This window comes from Narcine bancroftii, chromosome 11 (genome assembly GCF_036971445.1).
Source record: "Narcine bancroftii isolate sNarBan1 chromosome 11, sNarBan1.hap1, whole genome shotgun sequence".
In the NCBI taxonomy this organism is placed as follows: domain Eukaryota; kingdom Metazoa; phylum Chordata; class Chondrichthyes; order Torpediniformes; family Narcinidae; genus Narcine; species Narcine bancroftii.
The window spans coordinates 70554963-70581169 of record NC_091479.1 but is presented as its reverse complement, the minus strand read 5'-3'; the positions used below and the strand labels follow the sequence as shown (position 1 = coordinate 70581169).

Sequence of the window (26207 nt, the reverse complement as noted above, 5' to 3'; positions counted from 1 at the left end):
TACCGAGGTTAAAAAAAATCCACAAATCTTAAGCACTGAAAGGAAGTAACGACCCAGAAGTAAAATAAACAGCATACTCCCAGTGGCCTTGGGTGGTGCCCAGAATAATGGCAATCCAGTTTTTCAACTTCCTCTGAGCCATCCACTTCTCCTTCATCACTGGACATTCGGCTTGCTAAGTCTCCAATTATAGACAATGGCAATTCCAACACTGTCACACTGTTAGATGGAGTACCCATACTATTCATGCTGTTGGTAGTCGAAACCCTGCTGAAAGCAAAACATAAATATTTTATTAATTTGAGAGAGTTTACATCAGATGCAAACTATTCAATGACTGGGGGAGGACAGGAGCAAGGAACATAATTCTATTAAAATTGCAATAAAAGTAGATCAGGATGACCAATTCATCCAGTGTCACTTTGATGTATTGTCATTCAATTTCCACATCCATTTCTTGTTTTCAAGTCCTTTTCTTCACCTTTCCATCAATAACCCATTTCTTCTTTGGCTTGGCTTTGCGGACGAAGATTTATGGAGGGGGTAAAAAGTCCACGTCAGCTGCAGGCTCGTTTGTGGCTGACAAGTCCGATGCGGGACAGGCAGACACGGTTGCAGCGGCTGCAGGGGAAAATTGGTGGGTTGGGGTTGGGTGTTGGGTTTAAATAGTACCCGTTTAAGGTACTATTAAAAGTCCCCAGTTCCATCATTAGCTCTCACAATCTCATTACACTTTACAAACTCTTGCCCTCTCTCATTCCAAATAGATTTTATCTTCAAACTCTTTCTTTATGTTTTGTTCAATTACATTTTTCAACACATCAAATCGATCATCGTGGATTCAAACCAAAACAGCTCTGTTTTCAATTCTTTCACCATATTTGTACTTTCACTCAGTCTACCAGTGACTCTGTGCTCATCCTTCAGATTCCGAGAATGTTGACTCCAAAATGATAAGACTACTCCAAATGTTGTCTTCTACTTTAATACAGGTTAATTTATGTTCTATTCTAGCAGGATAACCACGTTGCTTGGGAAGTAAAGAACTCAATTACTGCTGGCTCCAAAAGACGTCATCTGTAACGCAGGCTCTGATCATCGTGCGGAAATGTTTGGACTCTGCTGTGGTGGCTAGGAGCAGCAGTATTTTCATTGGCTCTGGACGCTCAGTTTGTCTGGAGGCCTGACCACTGAGGCAGGCCTGGAGTTGCTTTGGCCACTTGTTTTTATTCTGAATGTACACTGATGCACAGCATTGTAACTAATTGAGATGTCCCTGGTGCAAATTCAACTTATTTTTTATTTTTGAACATGATGTGACCTTAAAGGTTAAATTCAATGTGGTCATGACATTCAGCATAAAATTTTACCACAGTTGTAGTAAAGAGTAATGCAAGTCAGTACAAGCTAGTCAAAAAACACTTTTGAATTTCATGTGACCTTAACGGTTAAATACGATGTGGTCATGAAATTCAGCATCAAATCTTTGGGCATTACTAGAGTGTTTCATGTCGATTTGCATGGAGAACAGACATATATATTTTAGATTCTCCTGACTTGAATAATTTGTCCTTTAGTTTGTACATCCATCCAAAATAAACAAGGACTCCAAGATTTCACTAAAGGGATCATCTAAATAATGTACAGAAGCAAATAACTGAAGTTGCAGGAAATCTGAAATTGAAACAGAAAATACTCAGCAGATGAGACAACAACTTTGGAGAGGGACATTCTCTTTTTTTTTTACTTTAAAAAGTTCACTTCCTGGTAGAGTAGATACCATCTTCCTCCGTTTGAACCCAGGACCATAGCTAAAGGGGGTGTGACCGCTTCTCTCCCCCCCCACCCCCCCACCCTGAGCACAGTCTTCAAAAATGGTGCTTTTTGAACAATTTTTAAACTCTTTAGTTCCCTTGTGCGATAAAAGTCAAACCTCATTTTTAATTTTTTTTTAAAACTTCATCGCATGAAACTTTCTGGATTCATTAATTTTTTCGACCAACCTCCCGGTGTTTTGAACTGTGTGCTCAGTCTCCTGTGATGCATTGGTGGCCGCTGGGAGCCTGACATCTGGGGAACCAAAACAAACTGTGACGCCATCACCTCCTCTCTGATGCTGGATGATCCAGTGGAACTTCATCTTTTTCATGTCACAAGTCACAACCCCAGATATATGTAAGTTTCATACATAACGACACTATTACTGACACGAGAAATTAATGTCTGTAGAATACAATGTCTATTTTAGCTAGGTCATGAAATATTTTTCATAATGAAAGAGAAATGAGCAGGCATTTACAAGCAGAAACACTTCAGCACCCGTAGCCTAGCCAATGCACTTTCCTTGCTCATCAACAGTCAAACTGAAATAGAACAAGAGTTTCTTTCATTCAAAGAGATGACGGGCAATAGCAGCAAGACAAATTCAAGTGTCGAGAAATTGACCATCATCAGTGATCATCGATGACGTGTTCCATTTATCCTAACCTGTCCACATTGAACCACATTTTTCTGACTTTACTAATAACTGCGGAACGTTCCTTTAGCCAGCTCAAACACAAAGTCCTACCTTGGATCTAAAATGGGCAAGGATAGATTGTCTGGGTTAGCTTTGGTCTCCATTGAAAGACTGAGGTAGATTAATAAAGTAATGAAGCAGAGACGAAAGAGGCTGTTGTGGTTGCTCCATAAATTTTTCATTGCTTTGTTTTGTTTTCATTTTATGGTTAAAATGTAAAATAACACTTTTATTATGTTGATTTTAACTACAAAACAGTTATGTACTTCCTTTAAGAGTGAATTTTCCTTGTGTTTTGATGTCAAATACAAAATAAAAATGTATAATGAATCTAAAATTATTTGGTCTGCGTGGTGGTACCTTTTTTATGTGCTTGCTCCCCCTAACTTTGGAACATGGCTACGCCTCTGTGTGAACTGGAGGACAAAATGTCAACAGGTTGCCTGAACTTCATCCTCAGCCTCGAGTACTTGAAGGAGAAGATTTTTATGTTGTGGGGGTAGAAGGCGAGAGGTTTGGATGGTCAATACAGCTCTTCTCGAAGAGCTTGTCATAATTAAGATATAAATAACACAGCTTTGCTGCCAACACACACTTTGGGTTTTTGTGTAAAGGACCAATAGTTGCATATGCACATACAGACTGAACAGTCATTTCAACAGAAGGATCACAGTGGGAGCTTGCAAGCCATATGCTGTCTTCCTCAGCTATGCCTGATGCTTGGGCAAGACATTCCAAATGCCCAGCAGAAGATCCTTCTCTGGCCCATGGCTGCTACATTATGTGGCACATCCTCCACTTCCTACTGGAATATCTCAAGCAAGAGCTGAGCTCACCTGTTGGGTTATATAGTGCAGAAGGTAGAAAACTAAAGCATGAAACAATCTGATAAGTCCTGGTCTGTGTTCCCGGAGTACTGCTGGCAGAAACACATCTCGAGGAGGCTGACACCATTTTTCATTTGACCCCTGCTGGCAGATTGGCAATTACTGAAATGCAGACAGAGACTGAAGCCAGGACCCAAATGCTGAGCTCTGTGCCCCGAATTCTGCCCGAGTTTGAAGGATTTCCCCTGCAGCGCTGGAAAATCTTTTAGCCTTCTGCAGGAGAAATTAGAGCAGAAAGTATCAGTGAACAGCAAACTTTGAGGTATGGCATGGATCAGCTGCTGGCACCTGGGATGATCTGGAGAATAAAAGTTTAGGGTGATGGGGAACTTGACCTCCATTAGCAAAGCAGCTGAGACACAGCTGAACCTAAGTTTGCAGATAATCACAGTTCTTTCTCTCAGCTAATTTTAGAACAGTATCTGAAAACATTACCTCTCAGAGTAGTCAGGCAGGTAGGGTTCCAGTAGACAGTGTCTGCATTCTTCCCTCTGGGCTCCTGCTGCCCATAACATCTGACCTGCAGCTTCAGGTCATGTAATATACTAGTGGGATAACCACAGAGGTATCAACAGTATAAGAAGAAATGACAGTGGACTTCATCCAAAGTCTCTGTGGTCAACCTGAGAATGATGGTGCAATAAAAAGATGGAATATTATGCAAGGAACCTCTGCTATATTTGTGAGAAAAGAATTGAAGTAAGAAGCTGGAGGTCAAAAAAAAAATTATATATACACAAGAGCACAGTGGAGCGTATCTTCTAAGATAAAAAGAAATTCACACAGCCTACCACGAGAGATTTGCAATTTAATAATGACTTCCCCTTGTATGGTCAAAACAATAAATGGAAATAGCTTGTTCAGGTACCACTAAATCTTGAATCAAGTCACACCACAAGTTTTTGGAATGCTTTGAAATTATTGTAGTAAGGGAATGATTGCATTACAATTCCCAGTAATATTTTAGAAATAAAATAAGCTTTTAATTTTAGTTCTACAATAGTCCAACTGGCTAGATTCTCCCAGCAATACTCACGAGGATTCAGAATAGACAGCGAAAGCGATTTAACGAATTTGATTTTATAGTCCAGAAGGCTGCTTCCTGCACAGAGGGAGGATGAGATGCTGTTCCTCAAGCTTGTGTTGGGCCATCATTCAAATGATGTGGGTTGGGTACATAGATGGATTTCATGTTCATGATAAAGATGAGACAGTTGGGACCAAGGAATCGGAAAATGGTTAAAGTAGCAGAAGGGTCCTCTGAATCCCTGTTACCCATCACTTGATCTGCATTCCACTCTGTTCTGTCTGTCTGTGACTTTCTGGACTGACACAACAAGGTTCAACATAAGCTCGAGGAACAGTACCGCATCTTCTGTCTAATGCACAACATCCACAACAGTATACGGAAGACACACTATGGTTCAGGAGTTGGAAGTACACGGTTGCAAGCTATAATAATGTTGCATCAGATCCAATATTATTACTGATGCTAAGTGCCTGGAATGCAAGACACAAATGAGATGTATTGAAATTATTCATCCGCTTGGCAGTGTGAGTTTACTTATGTTGTACCTACTCCAGCGGACTCAAGCTGTTGAATGAATAGGCTCCATAATTTCCTTGGCAATTCAGAAAGCTGCTGTAAGCAGCATGAGTATATTCACAAGGCAGCTTGAACTCACTCGAAAAGGTTCTTAAACTTGTCCGTTAGTGTTCAGAACAATGCTGAAAATTGTTAAGAAAAATCAGTGTGCAACTCACCTAGCGAGGACAGTATTCAATGGTCTAGATTTCGCTGGCGATGTAATTTTAGTCTCTAAACCAGTGTTTGTTAATGATCCTGTAACCTGCTCTTGTGTAGGCAGTGATGGGCTCTGAAGAGCATCCTTCGATATCTGAAGGTGTTCCTTGTCTTTCACAGTTTCTTTTTCCTTTGAGCGAGCTTTGTTTTCAGCGAGAAGAATGTCAAATTGTTTCCTTCGACCTGGGACTGCTCTTCGATAGTTTAGGGAATGGGTCTGTGGAGAAGTCAGAGATTATGAAAAGGACATAGGACATAGAAATCAACAGTGCACTACAGCCAATAGTGTTGACCCAACCTATCAATCTACTCTAACAATTGCCCTGAATTTCTCGACTGCATAACCCTCCCTGCATTATACCCAGCTACATGGAGGAATACCAAATTTTTGGTGAAAAGATGCTCACAATCAGAAAGGTAATTTTAAAAAGATTACCTTAGTTGCAAATAGTATGTCTTCAATGTTGATATGATTCAAAGTAAGACAAATAATTTTGATACCAAAGTAACTGTCATTAGTTTATAATGTTCAGAACATGTTCTGAAGTATATGCTTTAATATAAATGTTTAATTTCATGCATGCACAATAACAGGTTGTAAAATAAACTCTATTTTAAAAGTTCCATCACAAAAATCATAAAACAAGTTAACCAATCTTTCTGAGCAAAAGGAATACCTTGCAGGTGAGTGACCTTGTACATGGCTTCTTTGTCTCAGGATCAATAACACCACAATGTCTGTTGGGATCGAATTCCCTCTCTGTTCAGATGAAAATAAACATTTCAGTACACTAACCAGCTGTGAAAAAGTTTTTCAAAGTTTCTGTAATATCGACAGGCTGCAAACCCCACTAGGGGTTATTTATTCCAACTTCAGAAATGAGCAAGACTATGCCTCTCACTGCTTGAGACTTCATTGTTTGCACGCACTTGTGTTAAGTCTCGAAATTTCTCATATTTATGGATATTCAACCTTCCCTGTCCCAGGCATTGAGAATCCCAACACTTTTAAATAAAGGTTTTTACTGGAGAAAATAGAACCCTGCAAAAATAGGTGGAATATGCAATCTTTTAAAAAAAATCAATCCTTTTCATCTTTTTAGCAATATAAATAGATTTTAAAAAGCGGTTACAATTTAATTTACAGGATCTGATGGACAGATTATGTAAGCAAGAAACTAAATTCTTATAAATAAAAATATGGAAGTTTAAAATAGGAATATTTATGCAAACCTGGCATTGATTTAACATAAATCAATGCCATACAATCTCAAGAACAGCATACCCCAAATCTTATTCTCTGTTCATTTTACAGAAACAATTATTGCAGCAAAATTTATAATTCAACTTTATAACTTCAACATTTCTCAAGGGGAGGGCAAGTAGCCATAGGTTGTTGTACACATTAATACAAACCACACAGATAGAAAAAGGGACAAGATCCTGGAAAATTCAGACAAGGAATCAGGTAGAAAGTTAAAAAACAGGACTGCAAGGGATGTCATCTTTAGATTAATCCTGGTGCTATGTATCAGTGAGGATAGGAATAGGAGAACAGTTATGTGTGGCTGAAGATCTGATGCAAGCCAGAAGGATTGTTTCTTGGACCACTGGGGCAGAAGTGACCTGAACAAGAGGGACTGGTTGCATCAGAGCTGAAGGGTGTCCAAAATCCTGGTAGGGCAATTTGCAAGAGCCCTTTGGAAGTGTTTTAAATTAATCTGCGGTGGAGGTGGGGAGGGTGGCTCATCTTAGAACTGTTACAGATAAGAAATTAGCAGCAAATATAAAGGGACATGGAGAGGTTAAGAGGGATGTGGGCCAAAAGTATTCAAATTGGATTAGCACAGATGGGCATCTTGGTGGCATGGCCGAAATGGACCAAAAGCCTGCTCTATAAATCGATGTGAAACTATATCATTAATTTTGAGACTCAGAATTTCACTTTAGTGTAAACTTATGAAGTGTATCTTCTAACCTCAATCACAGATATCAACATATTAACGATTAGTAAATCTTTAACCATTCTACAAGAAAATAGTTCCAAGTTTGCAGTCAAGTTTCATGAAAGTGAGCATCCTATTATGGTAAGAGCGATGTTTCACATTGTTAACTCTATAAATGAATATTTAAAATTGGAAACAAATGCCCTAACATAAAGGGCTTTAGTTAACCAGTGCAAAATTGATGTTTACAAGGAAATTAGAACATTGTAATTTATTTAGAAATTTCAGGCAGTCCAACAGATTCCAAAAGTTTTGATGAAAAGTTGTTGACCTGAAACATTAACCTTCTTGTCTTCACAGACGCTGCCTGATCTGCTGAGTATTCCCAAGATTTTCAATTTAGTGATCAGCATTTTAAGATGTTTTATGTCCAAAATAATGTATGGAATCTGAATGGTAAACATACCATTCTCAGCTACTAAATAAGAGTCAGGAAAAGGTTATAGCAAAGTTGATTTATGATGGAAGAATTAAATTTTTTCTTAAACTTGGAAAATGTTCTCACTCATCTCTGTAATTTCATTAATCTACATCATGAATAAGTTAGACTTGATTACTGAGAGCTAAAGGATCAGAGCCGCAAGTTAATCTTATCCAGTGAAGGTCCATCCAGTAATAAAACCCTTATTTTGGTACCACTTTTCACGTCTGGTTGCAGTGATCTTTACTTCAGCCGAGGGAAATTTCACACACAATGGTACTACAGCCAAGTGGAATTTTTCAGTGTGCATGCCCAGAATGCAATTGTTGACATGAAGACACAAGAGAGTGTACATCAGTGGTTCTCAACCTTTATCTTTCCACTCACATACCACTTTAAGTATTCCCTATGCCATAGGTGCTCTGTGATCAGTAAGGGATTGCTTAAGGTGGGATGTGGGTAGAAAGAAAAAGTTTGAAAGCCACTGTTTTAATTGTCCCTAACTGACTCGGTTCCCTAACTCCAAAGGAAATGGGCCAATGACAATTTTTCTCAAGCAAAATATTTCAGTACCAATTTGGTCTAAAGCAGGAATTCTCAACCTTCCCTTCCCACTCACAGACCACCTTAAGCAATCCCTTACTAATCAGAGCATCTATGTATTGGGAATTCTTTAAAGTGATCTGTGAGTGGGGGAAAAAAAGGTTGAGAACCACTACTGTAGATGGTGGAATCAGACTTGAGATTTCATCTGCAAATCTCTTCTTCTGGCAAAAGCAGATTATGTCCAATTCAGCATTAGCCAGTTCTTCAACCGTGAGACCACTGTTTTCCTGAGTCTCAAGATTTCCTTTCCTAATTTCAAAAATTATTATCGAGCAGCACAAATTAGATTTTTTTTGGAAAGAAAAGCCAGCATGAGTTAAAATAGAATTGAATAAAATATTTGAGATAAAAGCAGAAGAATTTATAAATAAATGGGATGCATAACTGATGGATGGTGACAAAGAAACACCATTGTTGAAGCATTTGATTCATATTTTGAATTTTTAAAAATTGATGAAATTGGTGTAAGAGGATGTATGTCGCCCAAAATGCCTTTGGTTCAAATTTCTCTTTTATATCTTTTTCAAAAGATAATCAATTTTTGAATATTTGGTTTTGTAAGTGGATTATAAATGTTGAAAATTGTTATGAAAGTGGTCAGTCGTTTGAGCAATTGAGAAATAAATATGGAATAACTCTTTTTTTGTTATTTTCAATTAGGAGGCATATTTGAGGAATAATTAGGACCAACCATGTTGTTGCCTAGTTGTACTGAAGTAGAATTTCTTATGAGAGGAATTGTTAAAAAAGTTACATCCATGATATATTACAAGTAGGAACTCCTAAGCATGGAGTTCATAAATCCAGACAGAGGTGGAAATTACATTTGAACATTATAATTGATGAACAAAGATGGGCAAATCTATGTAGGGATTGTATGACTTTTAATGTAAAGGTATAGATTAGTTCAGTATAATTGTTTACAACAGAAATTGAATAGATTTAAATCAGATTATTAAGACCAGTATTTAAGGTGTGGTGAAGTTGTAGGAACTATTTTGCATTCAACTTAGACAAAACTAAGGTTCCAAAAGTAAGAGCTTTTTTGGGTGGATATAGGGAATTTTTTGGAACAAATTACAGGTGTTGTATTTCCGCAAAACCCAGATTTATTTCTATCAGGAAATATTGAAGGAACAAGTCCTAAATTAAAATGATCCTTATACCAATTAAAATTTGTTAAAGTTGAGTTAGCAGTGGCAAGGAAATCAGATACATATCTGGGTATGACAAGATGGAATGCAAAAATTCTAAGTTGTATTCCTTTGGAAAAATTACATATAGTTTGAGAAATTAATATACGTTTCTGCAAATTTGGCACCCATATACCCAAACATTCATTTAAATTTGTAAAATTGTCCTTCCTACGCCTCTGGACTTGCGAGAATCTCCTCTGAATTATATTAATGAATTTTCTAAATGCGTGTTAGACCACATTTCCATGTGCAATCCTGAGGTTTCTTTTATTTTATATAACTATATTGTACTTTTTACATCGGTTATTTTGGGGGGGGGGGGAATGGGGAAGGAGTGGGTGTAAGTACCATCGTGTATGTAATTTATAGTTTGTTTTCTTTTTGGAACGTGTATTCAATATTAATCCTTCATTACTACGTGCTTGGAATTTTTTTTTAAGTAAGTATTAAAATAAAGATTTCCTGTCTCCTTTTGTGGCAGATCTCTCTGATGGATGTAATCTAGATGAAGCTGAGCAAGAACACTGTTTGCTTGTTTCCTCCTTCTGCAACGATACAGAAGCAGTCCTTTAAGTCTGAGTATCCAGGATAAGAAGTAATGGATTAACTGGGTCACTGGATCCACATCTTCAGACATTATCTGAGCAGCATTTATGGCTATGCTCCTAATTTCAGGGTCCTTTGGTGAGATTTCTTCCAATCCATCAGGATTCTGAGGCCACTTTTCCCGAGGTCAAAGAAGAAACTAAGGCCTGCACACCCATACTTCTTTCTTCAGAAAAGATTTGACATTCAAACCTCAGGAAGCCACATTGGCTGGATTGTTAACTGTGTTAACATATCTCCACTGTATGCACGTGAGACTTTGTCAATTTCAGCAACTCTGTTGGCCACGAGAGGTCGGAACCTTGTGGTCTCATTTTTGATGTATTGGAGCACAGAGGTGCTATCAGTCCAAAATATGGAGTCTGCTAGTTCCATCTGCAGCTCTTTTCTCCACTCTGTGTCCATTCTGCTCACCATGCAGCAGTCAACTCCATTCGAGGGATAGTGGCTGGCTTTAATAGAGCCACTCTTTCTTTTCCCATCACAAACCCACAATGTGCCCAACCATGCCTATTATGCAATAATAACTAACAGTTCCATAACTGTCCTCACACACATCACTTGAGCAGATGTTACCATTCCAAAGTTTGTGGGTTTAAAACATCTGTCAACCTTAAAGTCTTCCAGTTTATGAAGATCCTGAATCCATTGCATCCATTCCAACACAATAGAGTCTGATAGCATATCTTCCCAACCAATCCTTTTCCTACACAATTCTTGCAGGATCTTCTCGGCAATTAGTACTACTGGTGCCAATATTCCTGGGGGATCATATATCAAACTACCTTCTTGTGAGAGGTCGGACTCTCAGGATGATTTTGAACTTACAAACATCTGACAGAACACACCACTGTACACCTAACACCCTCTCCACAGGAAGGTCGTCATGGTTCAAGTCCAGATTCTTTATTTCCTTTGCCAACACATGATGGCTGTTTCTTATACACTTGATAAGTAGAAACAAATCACTCGTAGCTCCTGGTAAGGAGCTATTGAATCTTCTGAGGCAGCTGAAGTAAGGCAGTCATCCACATAGAAGTTGTTCATGATGGTGCTTACAGCTTGGAGGGCTAAACTGTTTCATATTTCCTAAAAGCAAAGTTTTCACAGCTTGGAGAAGAAGTTGCTCCAAATAGATACCCTGTCATTCTGTATTCCATGTTCTGATTTAGACTCCATCAGTCAACCGAGTAACAGTTACAAGTCACGGTCTTCAGTTGGTACTTTCACCTGGTGTAACAATGCTTCAGTGATGACAACAGTTCTTTATGGAATCTAGCCAAGACTCCTATCAATGTACTGGTCAGGTCTGGACCCTGTAAGAGCTGAGAATTCCGTGAAACTCCCCAAAATGTCGCTCCACAGTCAAACACCACTTGAAGACTTTTTGTTTGTGGATGCAAAACCCCATGGTGTGTAGATCAGATTTTTTTTGTGCCATCTCTGCATTCCAAGACCCCGTCTGGTACTTTCTCTGTATTACCTTTGGATATTATGTCAGACATGAAGTTAGTGTTGTCCGAATGAAAGGAAGAATCCCTCATGAACCTTTTCTTTAGGTTCAGTGTACGCTGTTCAGCAACACTTCTATTGTCAGGCTTGCATATTTCTCTTTCCTTTAAAGGTAAGCCTATGCAATAATGGCCATCAACTAGCTTAGCAGATTTTGAGACTAAATCCAAGAACTGCTCGTCTTCTCTTGAAGGTTTTTGGTCCTCACTGAGGCACTCACGAAAGTCGGCCCTGAACTGCTGTTCCCACAGTTCATCAAGTTTCACATCTGATATCCTCTTGACCCTCGTCCTTGACACTCAACCCTGTCTGCTCCTGAGCACTATCATTTTCTCCTCCTAATGGTCCATGAGGCATCCAACCAAGCGTGGTTTTGACGGCACAAAGTCCATCTCCCACACTCCGCATTATATTTAGTAGCTCCAGAGCCTTTGCTGGCCCAATCAGCAGCTCTATCTCAGAGCTAATTTCAGGAAGATGAACATTCCTCAGATGAGACCACCAATTGATAGTGTTTTGATGTGGGATGTTTCCTTTAAGCACAGGCATAGCCTTCAAGTGTAAATGCCTGGGAGATCACAAAAATCACTGCTGTCCAGTTCAGCGATCTCCAAATCTGAAACAATTCTGGTTTCAATGACCTTCCTTTGACCCATAGCTCTCAATAGAATACTTGATCTTCTTCTCTGAAGATTAATCTTATTTATTAACCCCACTATGCAAAATGATGAACTGTTGCAGTCCCCTTCCTAGCCTTAATTTGTACAGGCACCATTGAGAGTTTGCAGTTATTCTCACTGGCCACAGTAGACCACTTGTCTGAACAATGGCACTGTTTTCCACTGCTTCCTTTCTTTCTGCTTGCTCCTTTTCCACTTCCTTCTTTCTTTGGTGGCCATGCAGCATCTGGGATGCTTTAAATCGCATATGTTGCAGCGGAGTTACTTCCTGCAGTTTTTGCTGATGTGCCCTATACACAGACAGCCAAAACATAGTTGATTTTCCTTTAGGAGAATGATTTTCTTCCTATGTACCTTTTCCAACTGTGGACACATCTCCAAAGCATGTCTACCCCCACAGAACAAACAGTTCTTCACAGCAGGGAAACACTCCTTTTCCTCAGTTCCTTTATCATTTTCCTTATCTGCAATTGTCATAGTGGTGGTAAAGATGCTTCCTTTTATCCTTGGATGAGGCTGTGACTTGGACATCCTAACATCTTTGCTCACTGTCGGAGTGTCTTTGATATCTCCAAATGCTGGTCCTGTTGCAATCCTCACTTGCCTTTCAAGGAAATCCACCAAATCCTTAAAGGTGGCTCTTGATTGTGTTTTGCCTGGAGATCACGGGCCTCAGTTCTCCATATATCCCTCAGCTGGTAGGGCAATTTCCTGATGATGACTAGCATGTCAAGCTGATGCATATAGTTAATATCTTCCAAGGTATTACAACATCCTCTTAGAAAGAAGGTGTATGCTTGTAGAGCCTTTGCGTCATCCGGTTTTGTTGATGCCCATGATAGAGCCTTCTCCATATAAGCTATAGCAATTTTATGCTCACCACCAAAATGTTCCTGCAGTAAAGACTTAGCCTTCCCGAATCCTCTGTCCGAGGCCATATGTAGGCAACTCCTTACAAATTCCCTTTGCTGTCCTCTTGTGTACTGTTCCAGATAATAGAGACAAGCTCTGGAGTTTTTTTGTTCTTGCTTTCACTACTGAGTTCAAAGGATTTAATGAACGCTTGGTACCGAAGTGGGTCACCATCGAAAACTTCAATCTCCTTCTTGGGCAAAGAAGAGACACTCTGGAGCTGGATTAATGGTGTAGTGATTTCATTTTGCCTTTCCAAGACTGAGAAGACATTGCTCTGTTCACCGTTGCTTGTAGCAGGTAATGTAGCTGGAGATATCACATGTGCTCGTTCACCCAGAATTCTGATGCTTGACTGGTGTGTCAAGAGAGCCGTGGTGAGAGATTAGAATGGAGCTATTATCGGTGTTTGTGGATTGGTAACACTGTGCTTTGGGAGGATTTGTCCATGTGTAAGCACGTCTTGTAACTGTGATACAAAAGGATCTGCTTTAGCATCAAGTGGTGTCCTTTCTCAACATACGACTCCATGCCATCAGATACTTCAGATAAGTTACTTCGAACACCGGATCCCTTCGAGGCTCCTAGTACCTTCACTTTAGCCATAACAGCAGCAATGTTTGCTTCCAGTTGCCTTTTCTCTCCTTAGCTGCTCGCCTGCTCTTCTAAGTCATACAAAAAGAGCAGCCACTTCAGTCTCAGCCTTTGTACGTGCAGGTGTAGTACTTGTTGTACTGGAAATTCTGGAGGTTGAGCCAGAAGAATTTCATTTGCTTCTCCTGCTTCCAACATTTGACGCATTTCACCTGGTGTGTATTTCATCCTGCATGTCAGATGTTGCCTTGATCCTTGACTCTTTCTCCATTTTGAATTGCACATTCTTTGCATTTTCATCCTTTTCACCACCATTTTGTGAGATACCTTCAGTCATTTCCAAGTTGCTGATTTTAAATTCAGTCAATGTCTTCTGCAGTGGTTTTAATCGCACCTCAGCGGAAACACAAGCAGCAGTGATTATACACGTCTCCATCCAACTGTCCACCAAGCACACACAACACAGCCCAAAAATCAACAGTCCCCATAGAACAAGTGGCAGCCCATTCAAATTGTGTTCAAACTAAACAGAAGGAGTGCACAACGTAATCCTACCATTTTGGTGGCTGTCAATGAGTTGAGTTTCCACCACAGCAGCAATTATATCACTGTGATTCTCAGCCAACAACTCTGCCAGCTTGTACATACCCTCAGTGTCCGATGCTCAAACCAATAGAAGAGGATTTCTGTCAGCGGTTTACGCTTGGCATCATGGCAGCCATATTGCTTTCAGTATTGCTCTAAACCGAAGAGGGATGGTAGGACTGTTTCCCCTCCAAATGTTCCAACAATGTTCATTCAATCCAATACACTGAGATTCAAGGCATCCTTGCAGTTCAGTAGTAGATGCAGCTATTTTCTGTTGACTAAAATGTAGCGACTACCATCTATAAAAAAAGCCACTCAGAGGCTAAGTGACACATTTGAATAAATTCATAACAAAGTCCAGATGAAGTCTATACTATTTATTTTACACTATCTAGAATAGTGTAGTAATGAACGTTTAAGGTAATATTGTAACGAGAAAGCCTATGAAGAACCTTCTATGAAGATGTGCCAAAGTATAACGAATGTGGTAACACCCATGAACTTGGTAATGATCAACAGAAAATATCGGACTCCAACTCACCCTCCTTGTCTCTATCCTGCCATTACAGTCAACGTGGGCTAACAAGTCTCCAAGCCTGAGAAATCCCCCCCCACACTTGCGGCAACAACCAAAGTGAACAGCGATTGCGCAGTGGAAGAAACGGAATGCTCGCAGCCTCCAGAGCCCAGAATGCTGTTGACATGCACAGCTATAACAATAAACAAAGCGATCAGGTTAATCCTGGCTCCTACAGAGGTATGAGGAGGGGGAAGGTTAAATGTAACCTCTTCGGTAAGAAGCTAGTCAGAAGTCACCTCGCCTGCTAATCACGGCCTAGCCTACCCTCAGGTAAACACACATCTTGCAACTGGCTCTATCGATCACCTTGCTTCATTTTGGCATACCTGAGCTACCCGCCCCACCCCACCCCCAACCCCAAGCCATCTGCAGTATAAACCTACCACATGGAGCAGCTTTCTCTCTTTTCCCCTGGGAACAAACCCTAGCTCCACTCCAGGTGACAAGTCGTGAGCAACACTGGAGAAATCATTGAAAGGTGTGTGCCAGTAAAAGGTGTGGGGGCTGCAGTGATGCATGCTTGAGCAGGGATTATTGTGACCTGTTCATTATGGAAATACAACTGTACCTAATTTGGGTGCCATGCCTGCCAGCTAGCGAGGGGGTGACGGGTACTGGTTGCTTCGTCCTCGCGCTTAGCCGTGGGAACCGTGATTAGTAGTAATCTGACGGGAGTAGCAAAATTAGCTGTGTCCGATGCACATGAAGTGTGTATATGAGTGAGTGTGTATGATCCCTGATGATGAGAAAGATGATGAGAGTGAAGGTAAGGCTGCTTAAAGATAAAGGAAGCACTGCATGGACCCTTTGGAGAAGGGGCAATAGGGTCTTGTTGGAGACCAAGGGCAGAAGGGTGTGAATGCACGGATAAGATACCCTCTGCTATATTAGAAAAGCTCTGACCACTCAAAAAAATACAAGACCGCAGGCAGAGATCAGACCAAGATCTACAGGATGGACAAGCACTTTCACCACGTGGCCAAGGTGAATCATAATGGCAAAAATCTTCTATTGTTGCCAAACCACAAGCAAATTATAACAGACAAGTAGATTGAATGACTTAAGTCTGGAAAAGACCAAGTGCAAGTATGGAAAAATGGTGAGAGCATCAGAGGTTTCAATTCATGCAATACTGTTACTAGTGATGGCAAAAGAGGAAGCTATTCCATTGAAACACCCCTCTTAAACCAAACTGGGACTAGCCCCATGACAAATGAAATCATGGTGCGTAGGATTTTAAACTGATGTAAGAGACATGGTGGGAGGGATGAGGCATGATGGGGATATATTTGGAAACTGGAAATGTTCGTTCAAAAGCCCCATGAGCAATGTCAAAACTGTAAATCAGTAATGACTTGATCAAAAAATGAGTAAATCAGGAAGTAGTTTTTTTTGTAGTAGGAGGTATAAATGAATGTACAAAAACTAGTCAATGAAGTGCAAATGAAGAGCTACTTTTTAGCCTTTTCTGTTTTTGTTCTTTGAGCTTCTGATGCACCACATCCAATCACCATCCCAAATCCACCATTTGCAACCTCAACACCTACCCATCCCATTTTCCTATTCAGAAAACTAAAAGCCTCCTGTTTCCTTTCCTCACCTCACCTCCCCAAGTTATTGATTCATGGTATTATTTACCACTACCATCTCTACTCTTTTGCTTCAGAACTCTTACTTTCCCATCCCTCAGTTAACAGATTAATATTTAATCCAAATCTTGGCTGCTTTCCCAGTGTATGGTGTCCAAAACTGAGAAGAATGTTGCAGTTAAAGCTAAGCAATGGCTTGTGTTTATTTTCTCAAACTTCTTCCTTTACTACTTTCTGCTGCCATTTCTGGAGATAAGAATCCTATATTTTTAAAAAAAGCTTTATTAACTTACCCTGCCACTTTCCTAAGATTTGTCTCACAAAATCAAAGGGTCTTTCCATTCCCATGTCTTTTTGAAGTTGTACATCATTTTGATTTTACATTTGTTCTGCATTCCATTTCATTTGTCTCACATCTACTATTTCTGTCTATGTTATCTATTTCCCTTCCCTCTTTACTGCTTTTCAAACAACTGTCTCATCTGGAAACTGAAAATTTATGACCTTCATATTCATTTCAATCAAAAATAATATCACCCGATTACTGACACCTGAGGGGTCCAACTGCTTTCCCTCAATAGAAACACAAACATTAAAGAATGAAAACAAGCTCTTTGGTCCATCTAGTCCATGCCAAGCAATTAACTATCACACAACAAAGTTCTGCTTCTACCTCTTGGCCAACTTTGTACTCATTGTATGACTGCCCCTTTCATGGTACGCATTTCCTTTGTTGCAAACATCAATACATTTGTCATTCATTGGTAACAGGAAAACTGGTGCATACCTTAGCTGGAGTCACCAGCCTTTATATCAGAATCCAGTCTGTCAATATCAATGTGCTTTAACAAAGGAGCATTGGAGCTGAGCAAGTGTTCTCCTGAAGATCCAATCATTTACATTCCTGAGTACCAATAATCGCAGTATCTACAGCCCTCAACCCATGAACATCAAGGCATATTTTCTCAAACTTTAATTTTTCCACACATTACATACATCATTATTGACAAAAAATGTTAAATTACACTCAATGTTCAAAATCTATTTTGCAGGTTTAGTCCCCAAAAACATAGACACCCATGAATGAGAGCTCTGGATTAAACTCTGGCACAAATAGAAAGCAATGTTCAACTTCTTCCAGGCATTCATGATATTTTGTTCCAAATGTCAACATGTATATCATATCAATGAACAATCCAGCTTTCTACAACCCCACAGATATCAGTTTGTCTTTTGTAGATTTACTGCTCATAATTAATATAAACAATGATAAACATTAATTTCATGAGAGAAAAAGTCAAGGGAAATGCTCACCAGAAAGTCTTTTGTGTGATTTGTTACTGCTTTTAGTACCATTGTGATGTTTCTTGTCTACCACAGGAGGTACTATTGCTTTCCCATTCAAAATCTTCTCAGGTGAAGGTGATACAGACTTTGATGTTGTTGATGTCAAACCAGTCTTAACCAAACTTGCAGAAGATATAGAGGATGAAGAGGCAGAAGAGATGGTAGAGGTGATCGCAATGTTGGAACTCATTTTAACATTGGCACCATCTGTTTTCACCAGGTTAGGGATCTTCTCAAGGCTGACTACTGGGACAGGAACACTGCAAGAAAATGTCCCACTCATTAGAAATGGTTCATCTATTTTATTACCTATTAACCCATTCCTGGGCACAAATAGAAAATTCAATTTAAAGATGAATAAATTACTCCAGGCAGTATTTGCTCAACATTTTCTTAATGTGGTTGCAACTCAAATATCAGGAGGCTTTATGATATGGGATTCTTTGAGAATGCATTCAGTAATTAAGCAAACAGATAAAAGCATTTTCTAATTTTCAATGAGCAAGAGAAAATATTCGGAGACACTGTCAGAAGGACCAAATTTTTTTCATTTCTGAGTTTAACTATACAAAGTTGGAATAGCAAATGAAAGGGCTAAGTGGACAACAAATGATTTGGTACTTCTCAGTTTGATTTCAAAAAGTTAATTCAATCAACTATTCACATATTCGTTACACTTCAAGCCACACACTAGTTTTGTTGACTCATCCAGTAATAACAGCAATAATCAAGTGATCAGAAATGATGGAATATCCAAATTGCATTGTCACACCATGAAGCATTGTTGAGATTTTTATATGCCAAAATAAACATCATTTGCCTTAATTCCTTTGAGTTAAATTATCCCCATCATACCCGATTTGGGGTAAGGAGAGAAGAGTGAAGACAAGAATAACAGGTGAGGGTTCCAAGTCTGATTTTGGAATTCTCACAAGAGCTCTGTATTGTAGAATATAGCTCAGCTGTCCTGGCTTTCATGGTCAAAAGGCTTTCTGGCACTCATTGGCCATGTTTGGCACGGGCATTAACACAATGTAAACAGATTCCAACATTAGCTTCTATTATCAAAACTCAGAGATAGATATTCAATAGATCTGTGGGGAAGGGAAGGAAAAAACGTAGAACTTGTGACGAAAAAGAATTTTCTTCAGATGTTGAAAAGGGATGTCCATCTCACACCAAAATGGAATTTCAAACTGAATCAATGGTGTGGAATTTCTGCAATGACGAACCACTAAAATTTCAGCGCATTCAATGATGGCCTCAGTACTCAATACTTTAATGACAGGAGGCAGATCAGCTGGTTCATTTAAAAAAAAATAAAACACAGATATATTATCTGGCAATCATGGCACTGGAAAAGCTGGCCTGGATAGAAAAACACAAAATGTTGGTCACTGAAGCCAAGGTAAATATTCAATCTGAACAGAGGTTGAGGAAGCAAACAAAATAAGATCTGTCTGTTGGTTAACCTGACCCCTTATCGTATATCAATGGCAAAGCTGCTGATGTAGCCAAGAACTTCCAAGAGATTATTTAAAGCCTACCCTTGAGCTTGATTTGTATCATTAAAACAACTACACACAGAATAAATGTGCAAAAAAAAAAGTTGATGGGACTTTTACAGAAACAACCCTTCTCTGATAATGACAAGATCCAAACAGAACACCATACAAAAATACAGTCAAATTTTGAGGACCAATTTTTAGGGTAAAATTAGGCTTGTTCGGCAGGTCGAGCTTGGATGGGAGGACAGCCAGGGCATCGAGAGCCTGGATGGGCAGGCAGTTAGGGCCAAAAATTAAGGGTGGGAGTCAACTTGTATACACAATTTTTGAGCCAAAAAGAGGGTAGTCAACGTCTACATGGTATAGACTATTACACGTATGTAAGGATTATAGATCAAAAAAAAATCCCGCAATAAAAGGGCATTAATAATCAGCATCATTCAGCTATTCCTCCCACTCCACGCATCATCTTGAGAAAGTAGACTCCAAAATTCATTAATCTAATGTCTCTGTTTACATGAAAAGTTTCAGCAAGGGTGAGTAGTATCGTGTATTCCCACGAAGTGGCCAGTTAAAAATTGTTATCAAGTCCAAGGCATGTCTGATAACCACTGGACTGGGAAATAATGGTTATGATGGGCATCTTAATAGAGGGCAAGGATACAATACATCCCAAATCCAGCACATCTTATTCACCCTCCATTCCCATCAAACTCATACCAAGGCAAAGATGTAAAAAGCTAAAAATCAATAATAGGCACAAAAAAAATGTTGGTGAAATTTTTAACAATGTCAGGACATTCTGAAGTGCTGAACATCATACTAATTTAGTCCATTTGAAGGTAACATAAGCAGCACTAATAATGTCACAATATCAACCAGATAACCAAAGACAATGACTGAGGCATTAGCACCATGCATAATCTCTGCTGTTAGCCCAGTACGAATCAAACAGTTCACCTATCGTCACATTCACTCCACAGCTGGCTCTCCACTCAGCTCTGGATCACGCTGCTCTTCAGCGTCTCCAGCTCAGCCTTCAATACCATTATTCCCCCAGTGCTGGTCTAGAACACACATGTCAAACTCAGATATAATTATATTTGGCCCGCAAGATCATATTAAATATATATTAGAGTTGGCCCGCTGGCCGCCGCGCCAGTATAGCACATGCACACTGAAGGTGAAAATGAAGACGCCGGAGGTGTGGAGGGATCTCAGAGCCCCGAATCCCGGGGATCGGAGTGCCGCACACAGCCCGCCCGGCTCCCGGACACACAGACGCGGCTGGAGTTGGGGACCATCCTCGCTGGGTCTGCGCTTCAGCGGCGACGCCGGACCGAACGTCTCGTTGGCGATGCCTTCCCCCTCGCTCCGTGCGCGGCGGACCCTGCCTCCTGCTCCTTTTGTTGGAGACGAGCCTGGCGCCGTGAGATCACAATTTAATCCCTCTCCAACCATGGGAGGGGGGTGGGAGCAACGCGCTCTTCTCAGCCAATTCCTCCACCGCCCCGGACGCCGGCGTTTCAACGGGGGGGGGGGGGGGTTCGGGTGCCTTCGTCAGGCGACCGACCTGTTGGTCCAAGACAAGGGGAGAGCGTACAAACTCCACACAGACAGCACCTGAACTCAGATGAACGTGGAGCTGCAACCCCACATTCCACATCAGGACTGTGTGTAAGATTGGGGCAGTGAGACGGAAGCTTATTTTGTTCCTGTGATTTAAGCCTTTCTTGGGGTGGGGGGGGGGGGGTCCTTCTCTGACCACTTGCCTAACAATTAACCTAATCAGATGTGGAGTTACCACAATACAACAGTTCTCAACCTTTTTCTTTCCACTCGCGTCCCTGTGCCATTGGTGCTCTGTGATTAGTAAGGGATTGCTTAAGGTGGTCTGTGGTGGAAAGAAAAAGTTTGAAGACCACTGCTTTAATCATCTCTCATTGACTCGTCATGTGCACGGTTTCAGAACGCTAAAGGAAATGGGCCAATGACAATAACAATGAAAGAGTTTATCCAAAACTATTATTAAACATTTATTTTAATAAGAAAAAGTTTAACATTACATATGTTGAAAGAAGAGAAAACATGCAGATGTTGTTGAAAATTTTCAATAAATATTTAGTTCGGCCCTCGACTTAGTCCAAGTTTTTAATTTTGGCCCTCCGTGAATTTGAGTTTGACACACCTGGTCTAGAAGCTTCAAACCCTGGGCCTCTGCACCCAATCCTTGACTTCCTCATTGGAAGACCACAGAAGGTAGAAATGGAAACAATGTCTCCTCACTGATGATCAACAGAGGCGCGCCTCAAGGATGCGTGCTTAGCCCATTACTCTACTCACTGTACATTGTTACGGAGTCCAGGGGACCCCAAAACCAGCAGCAATAGATATTCACCACAACACAGGGTTAAACAAAAGTAGTTTTTAATTATAATTGAAAAAGAAAACAGAATTAAACTTTAACTTATTACTTAACCTACCTAACTACTTAATCCCCCCTCTAATACTAAGCCCGGGTGTCTGTAATGTATATTTAAGATTAGAAAAGTTCTTTGGATCACAGTCCAATCACACTGGTTGCAGGCAATTCTTGTACAGTGCACAGAAGTTAGCATTAACAAAGTTCGCCAGTCTTTAGTGCTTAATAGGCAAATGGTTACCATTCAGGAGGGTTCTTGCTGGTTTTCAGAGAGAGATTCCTTTTCCAGGACATCCACAACTGATTCCTTCTCAATCAGTCTTGCTGACAAAACTTGCCCCTTTCAGGGTTCTCCAGATGATCCTCTTTCTTTCAAGTCACCTTTCAGACTGCCAATCTCCTCCTTTGACCAGGCAGCCTTCAAATGTTTGCCAGCTTTGTCCTTCTGGAACTGATTTCTGTCTCCTCTCTTTCTGTTTCACACCCCGCCTCACTGAAAGCAAAACTCGTCTCCTCTGCCTGCAAAGATCACATGCTCTCCCAAGCAAACTGTATTCTGAAACTTTGTTGCTTTCTTGCAAAAAGCATTCTGCAAAAATCCTGCAAATATTCTGTGTTTTAAAATGTGTGCGTGCAAGCTGCTCAAACAATTCCTCCCAAACCACCTCTAAATACTGTCACACCACCCATAACCATGCAACCAGGCACAATTCCAATGTTATCTACAAATCTGACGCTGACACCGCTGATGTCGGCAGAATCACTAATGGCAATGAGGAAGCGTACAGGAGAGAGATAGATCAGCTTGAGTGCTATCACACCAACAACCTTGCATTCGATGTTAGTAAAATCAAGGAGATGATTGTGGACTTCAGGAGGAAGTCAGGAGGGCACACTGTCCTCATCGAGGGCTCACTAGTGGAGAGGGTCACAAGAACTTCAAATTCATGGGTGTCAATATCTCTGATGATCTGTCCTGGAGCCTCCATTTCGATGCAATCATGAAGGCGCATCAGTGGCTCTACTTTGTGAAGTTTTTGAGGCGATTCGATATGTAATTTCTATAGATGTACCGTAGAGAGCATCTGGCTGGTTGCATCACTTCTTGGTGCCAATGCTCTGGACAAGAAAAAAACTCCAAAGAATTGCTAACTCTGTCTGCAACATCAAGGGCACCAGACTTCACTCCGTCAAGGACATCAACAAGAGGCCGTGTCTTAAGAAAGCAGCCTTTTTCCTCCAGGATCCCCACTACCCAGGCCATCACTCTGCTAACATCAGGAAAAAGGGACAGGAGTCTAAAGATGAGCAGCACAAGGACGGCTTCTTCCCCGCTGCCATCAGATTCCTGAATGATCAAGGAACCAAAGATACTGCCTTACTTGGGCCTTTTATGCACCATTTTTTTTGTGTAAGGTTTATAGGAACGTTTGCACTGTGACGCTGCCACAAAACAACAAATTTCGTGACTTGTTCACAACAATAAATTCTAATTCTGATTAATATCCATGCTGGGTCAGGAATAAGCATTTCACTGCCTGGAATCATTCAGTTTACTCTGTCTAGGACCAACATATCCAAAGTGTGGTAATTGAAACAGGACACATGTTCTAATTATAGTCTAACCAGAGCTTTACCAGCATTTGCCTAAACATCCCTGTTTCTGTGCACAATCTACAAATTCAAGATCCCATATACTTTGCCAACACTAGCTCAACATGGTTATCAACTTCAAAGAAACCTCACATCTTTCTGTCCATTTTGACTCTCCTATTCCTTCTGCTTCTCCGCATTCCATCTGACATTCGTTTGCTAAATCTGCCAGCACATCAATGCCCCGCTGCAGTCAAGAGGTATCATCCTCAGTGCTTGCACAACACCAAAGTTGGCATCATGGGGAACTTCTCTTTATTCCACAATCTAGGTCATTTATACTTAACCAAAAAGCCAACAATCATAACACCCATACTTTGGGAAGATTACCGCCTGAAAATCCATTGCATACCATGGCCTGCTATTTACTGAGCTTCAGGTAAATTCATCCATTGATGACTTTCTTTTCCATGAGCTATTTTGTTCATCAATATTTTGTTAAATCCTCTCTCATAATTCTTAGAGCCAACATCCCTTTTCCTCATCATTACTTCATCAAAAACAAATTCAATATGTCAAATCTATCCCATGTGGCTGTAATTTTCTTCCTCATTATTATACCTAAAGCCATACCTACCACTGCTGCTAAATGGACTAGCCTCCAGTGATTTGGAATGTCCTTGCACCCTTTCTTAAACATTTGCTGCTCACTAATTCTGTCATCTCTCCTCAGTGAGAGGAGAGGTGAAAGGTAAGATACAATTATAATGAGTTAATTGTCATATACATTGTATAATGTACAAAAGCACCATAATTCCTAATTGTTGCAGCCAAATAGATTTTGTAAAACAAAACAATAGTATGCATTAAATTAAATTAAAAGGGAGATACCAAATACAAGAGATAGTTTGTAAATATTTTCAGTAATATTCTCATTTAAAAAGCATTACAGTGGTGGTGACAGGTCTTTCCGTGGTAGATTTCAAGAATCGAGAGGTGCTGGTTTTCCTGAAGAGAGCAGTGACCAGGGTGATGGGATGGAGGATTATGCTTAACTGCTTCCCCAAACAACCGAGGAGCCAAAAAAAAACCCACCTGGAGTAGGCAAAGAAAAAGTGACAGGGTTTTCATATCCTTACTGATCTACAGCTGAACCCGAGAAGAACCAAGAGAGCAAGCAACACTAAAGCCTTGATGTGATATATTCTTTTGATATTCCAGGCTAGAGTTTGTTCTTCAACACCCTGCTAACAATGGCCAGAACAGAGCCTCAGTCCCTTGCAGATCATCACTTTTCTATCCAAGGTTCAAATTTCATACCGGTAACCTTTTGAGTGAGATGCTCTTAGTAGAGGTGGCGGTGAATTTGGTGATGGTGGGGGAGGGGAAGGGGAAAAAAAGGGCAGTAACTTTCTCTTCTCTTCTATTGCTGTCAAGGCTATGACTGCAACATCGAATCCATTTTATGTAAGTGTACGAGATTCATAAACTAACATAATATAAATGTTACTTTTTATGCAATTAACATTTTAATAAGTTAAAATATTTTGTGTCTCCAAATAAAGTTGTCAATTAGCAATTGAAGCCCTTTTTCATTTAAATACAACTTTGCTCATAATGAAGAGGTATTATATTGCATGTTATATGATTTCACAGACAGGTCATTAATATTTATCATAACACCACCAGAACAGCAAATTTTTGCCAGGTTTATAACTAGGTATGATAGCTTTAATTGACACACATTCCATATTTTTAAAATAAACAATAAATTATAGCTAATTGATAATGCGTTAGTTGCAATTCAATAAATAATTTGCAAACACATTTAAACAAGCAAGAACTAATCCAGAATACTCCATGATAAAACTGGTCCAATGTTTTGACACCGTTTTGGATCCATTCAAACTGACAAATCTAATTGAACTAAATCTGGAGTTGGCTTCAAATCTTGCCTGTTTAACTTCCACAATTTAAAAAAAAATGCTCCACAGGTTAGCAAGTGAAATGGGACTTATGGTTTATAAATCCTTACACCTTCTCCTGTGTTATGTTCAGATAGGAAAATGGTGCTCAACAAGAAGCCATTAATGAAGTTGCCAATTTAAAGCCCCACTTTGGAAACCCTTGCATGACATCAACAATATGCACAGATCAATGCTGTCATACAAGGTAATCTTCACAGCTCAATGCAACGGACAACATCATGCATCCTTCAATTAGTAAATGCAGCATACAATGTCATAAATATAGTTATAAAAAAATTGCAAACCCCATTTTACTTGTTTTAGCAAAGCAAGTGTCAGTTTTTGGAAGAATTCATAGCATAGAAACAGATCAAAGGAAATGGCTTCACTGAGCACCTTCGCTCTATCCGCATCAATGGATTTCTCAGTGGCTAACCATTTCAAATCTGCACCCCACTCCCGTGCTGACACATCTGTCCTTGGCTTCGTGTACTGTCAAAACAAGAGCACCCATAAATTGGAAGAGCAACACCTAATTTCCTGCCTGGGCACTCTCCAACCAGATGGCATTAACATCTACTTCTCCAATTTATGCTAACCTACTCCCCGTGTCTCTCTCTCTCTCCCCTCCACCCCCCCATCCCTCTGTCTTCTTTCCTCCAGCTCTCTACCTCCTTCCTTTTCTATTCAGAGACATTCCCCCCTTCCCTTCTTTGCTGGTGTTCCCTCCCTCCCTCCCTCAACAACCTACTACCTCCGGCTTGTGGGATTGTTCTCCACCCCCTGTCTGGGTGCCTGCCTACATTTTGCTCGTACCTTGATGAAGGGCTCAAGCACAAAACGTTGGTTATATTTCTTTCTCTTTGCTATA

The 26207-nt window shown here is 40.2% G+C and overlaps 1 protein-coding gene and 1 long non-coding RNA gene across 18 annotated transcripts in view; one reads left to right on the top strand and one right to left on the bottom strand.

Annotated features, from left to right (window-relative positions):
• The window catches only part of LOC138745878 (ataxin-7-like protein 1), a 192210-nt gene that overhangs the window by 26388 nt on the left and 139615 nt on the right, over positions 1-26207 (bottom strand). For 15 of the 17 annotated variants that reach the window (XR_011346560.1, XM_069903336.1, XM_069903335.1 and 12 more), the window contains 4 exons: positions 17814-18106; positions 5887-5969; positions 5170-5426; positions 78-270 (listed from right to left, as the gene is read on the bottom strand). Coding sequence is in view for 16 of the 17 variants with exons in the window: in XM_069903336.1 (XP_069759437.1) it covers positions 78-270; positions 5170-5426; positions 5887-5969; positions 17814-18106 (826 nt within the window). In the remaining variant the exon portion in view is untranslated. The remainder of the gene's footprint in view (positions 1-77; positions 271-5169; positions 5427-5886; positions 5970-17813; positions 18107-26207) is intronic. The other 2 variants (XM_069903341.1, XM_069903330.1) reach the window with 1 other exon arrangement.
• On the top strand, positions 11343-18630 carry LOC138745881 (uncharacterized). Its single transcript, XR_011346565.1, has 3 exons — positions 11343-11456; positions 14900-15180; positions 17880-18630. It is a non-coding gene; the product is annotated as an uncharacterized lncRNA (long non-coding RNA).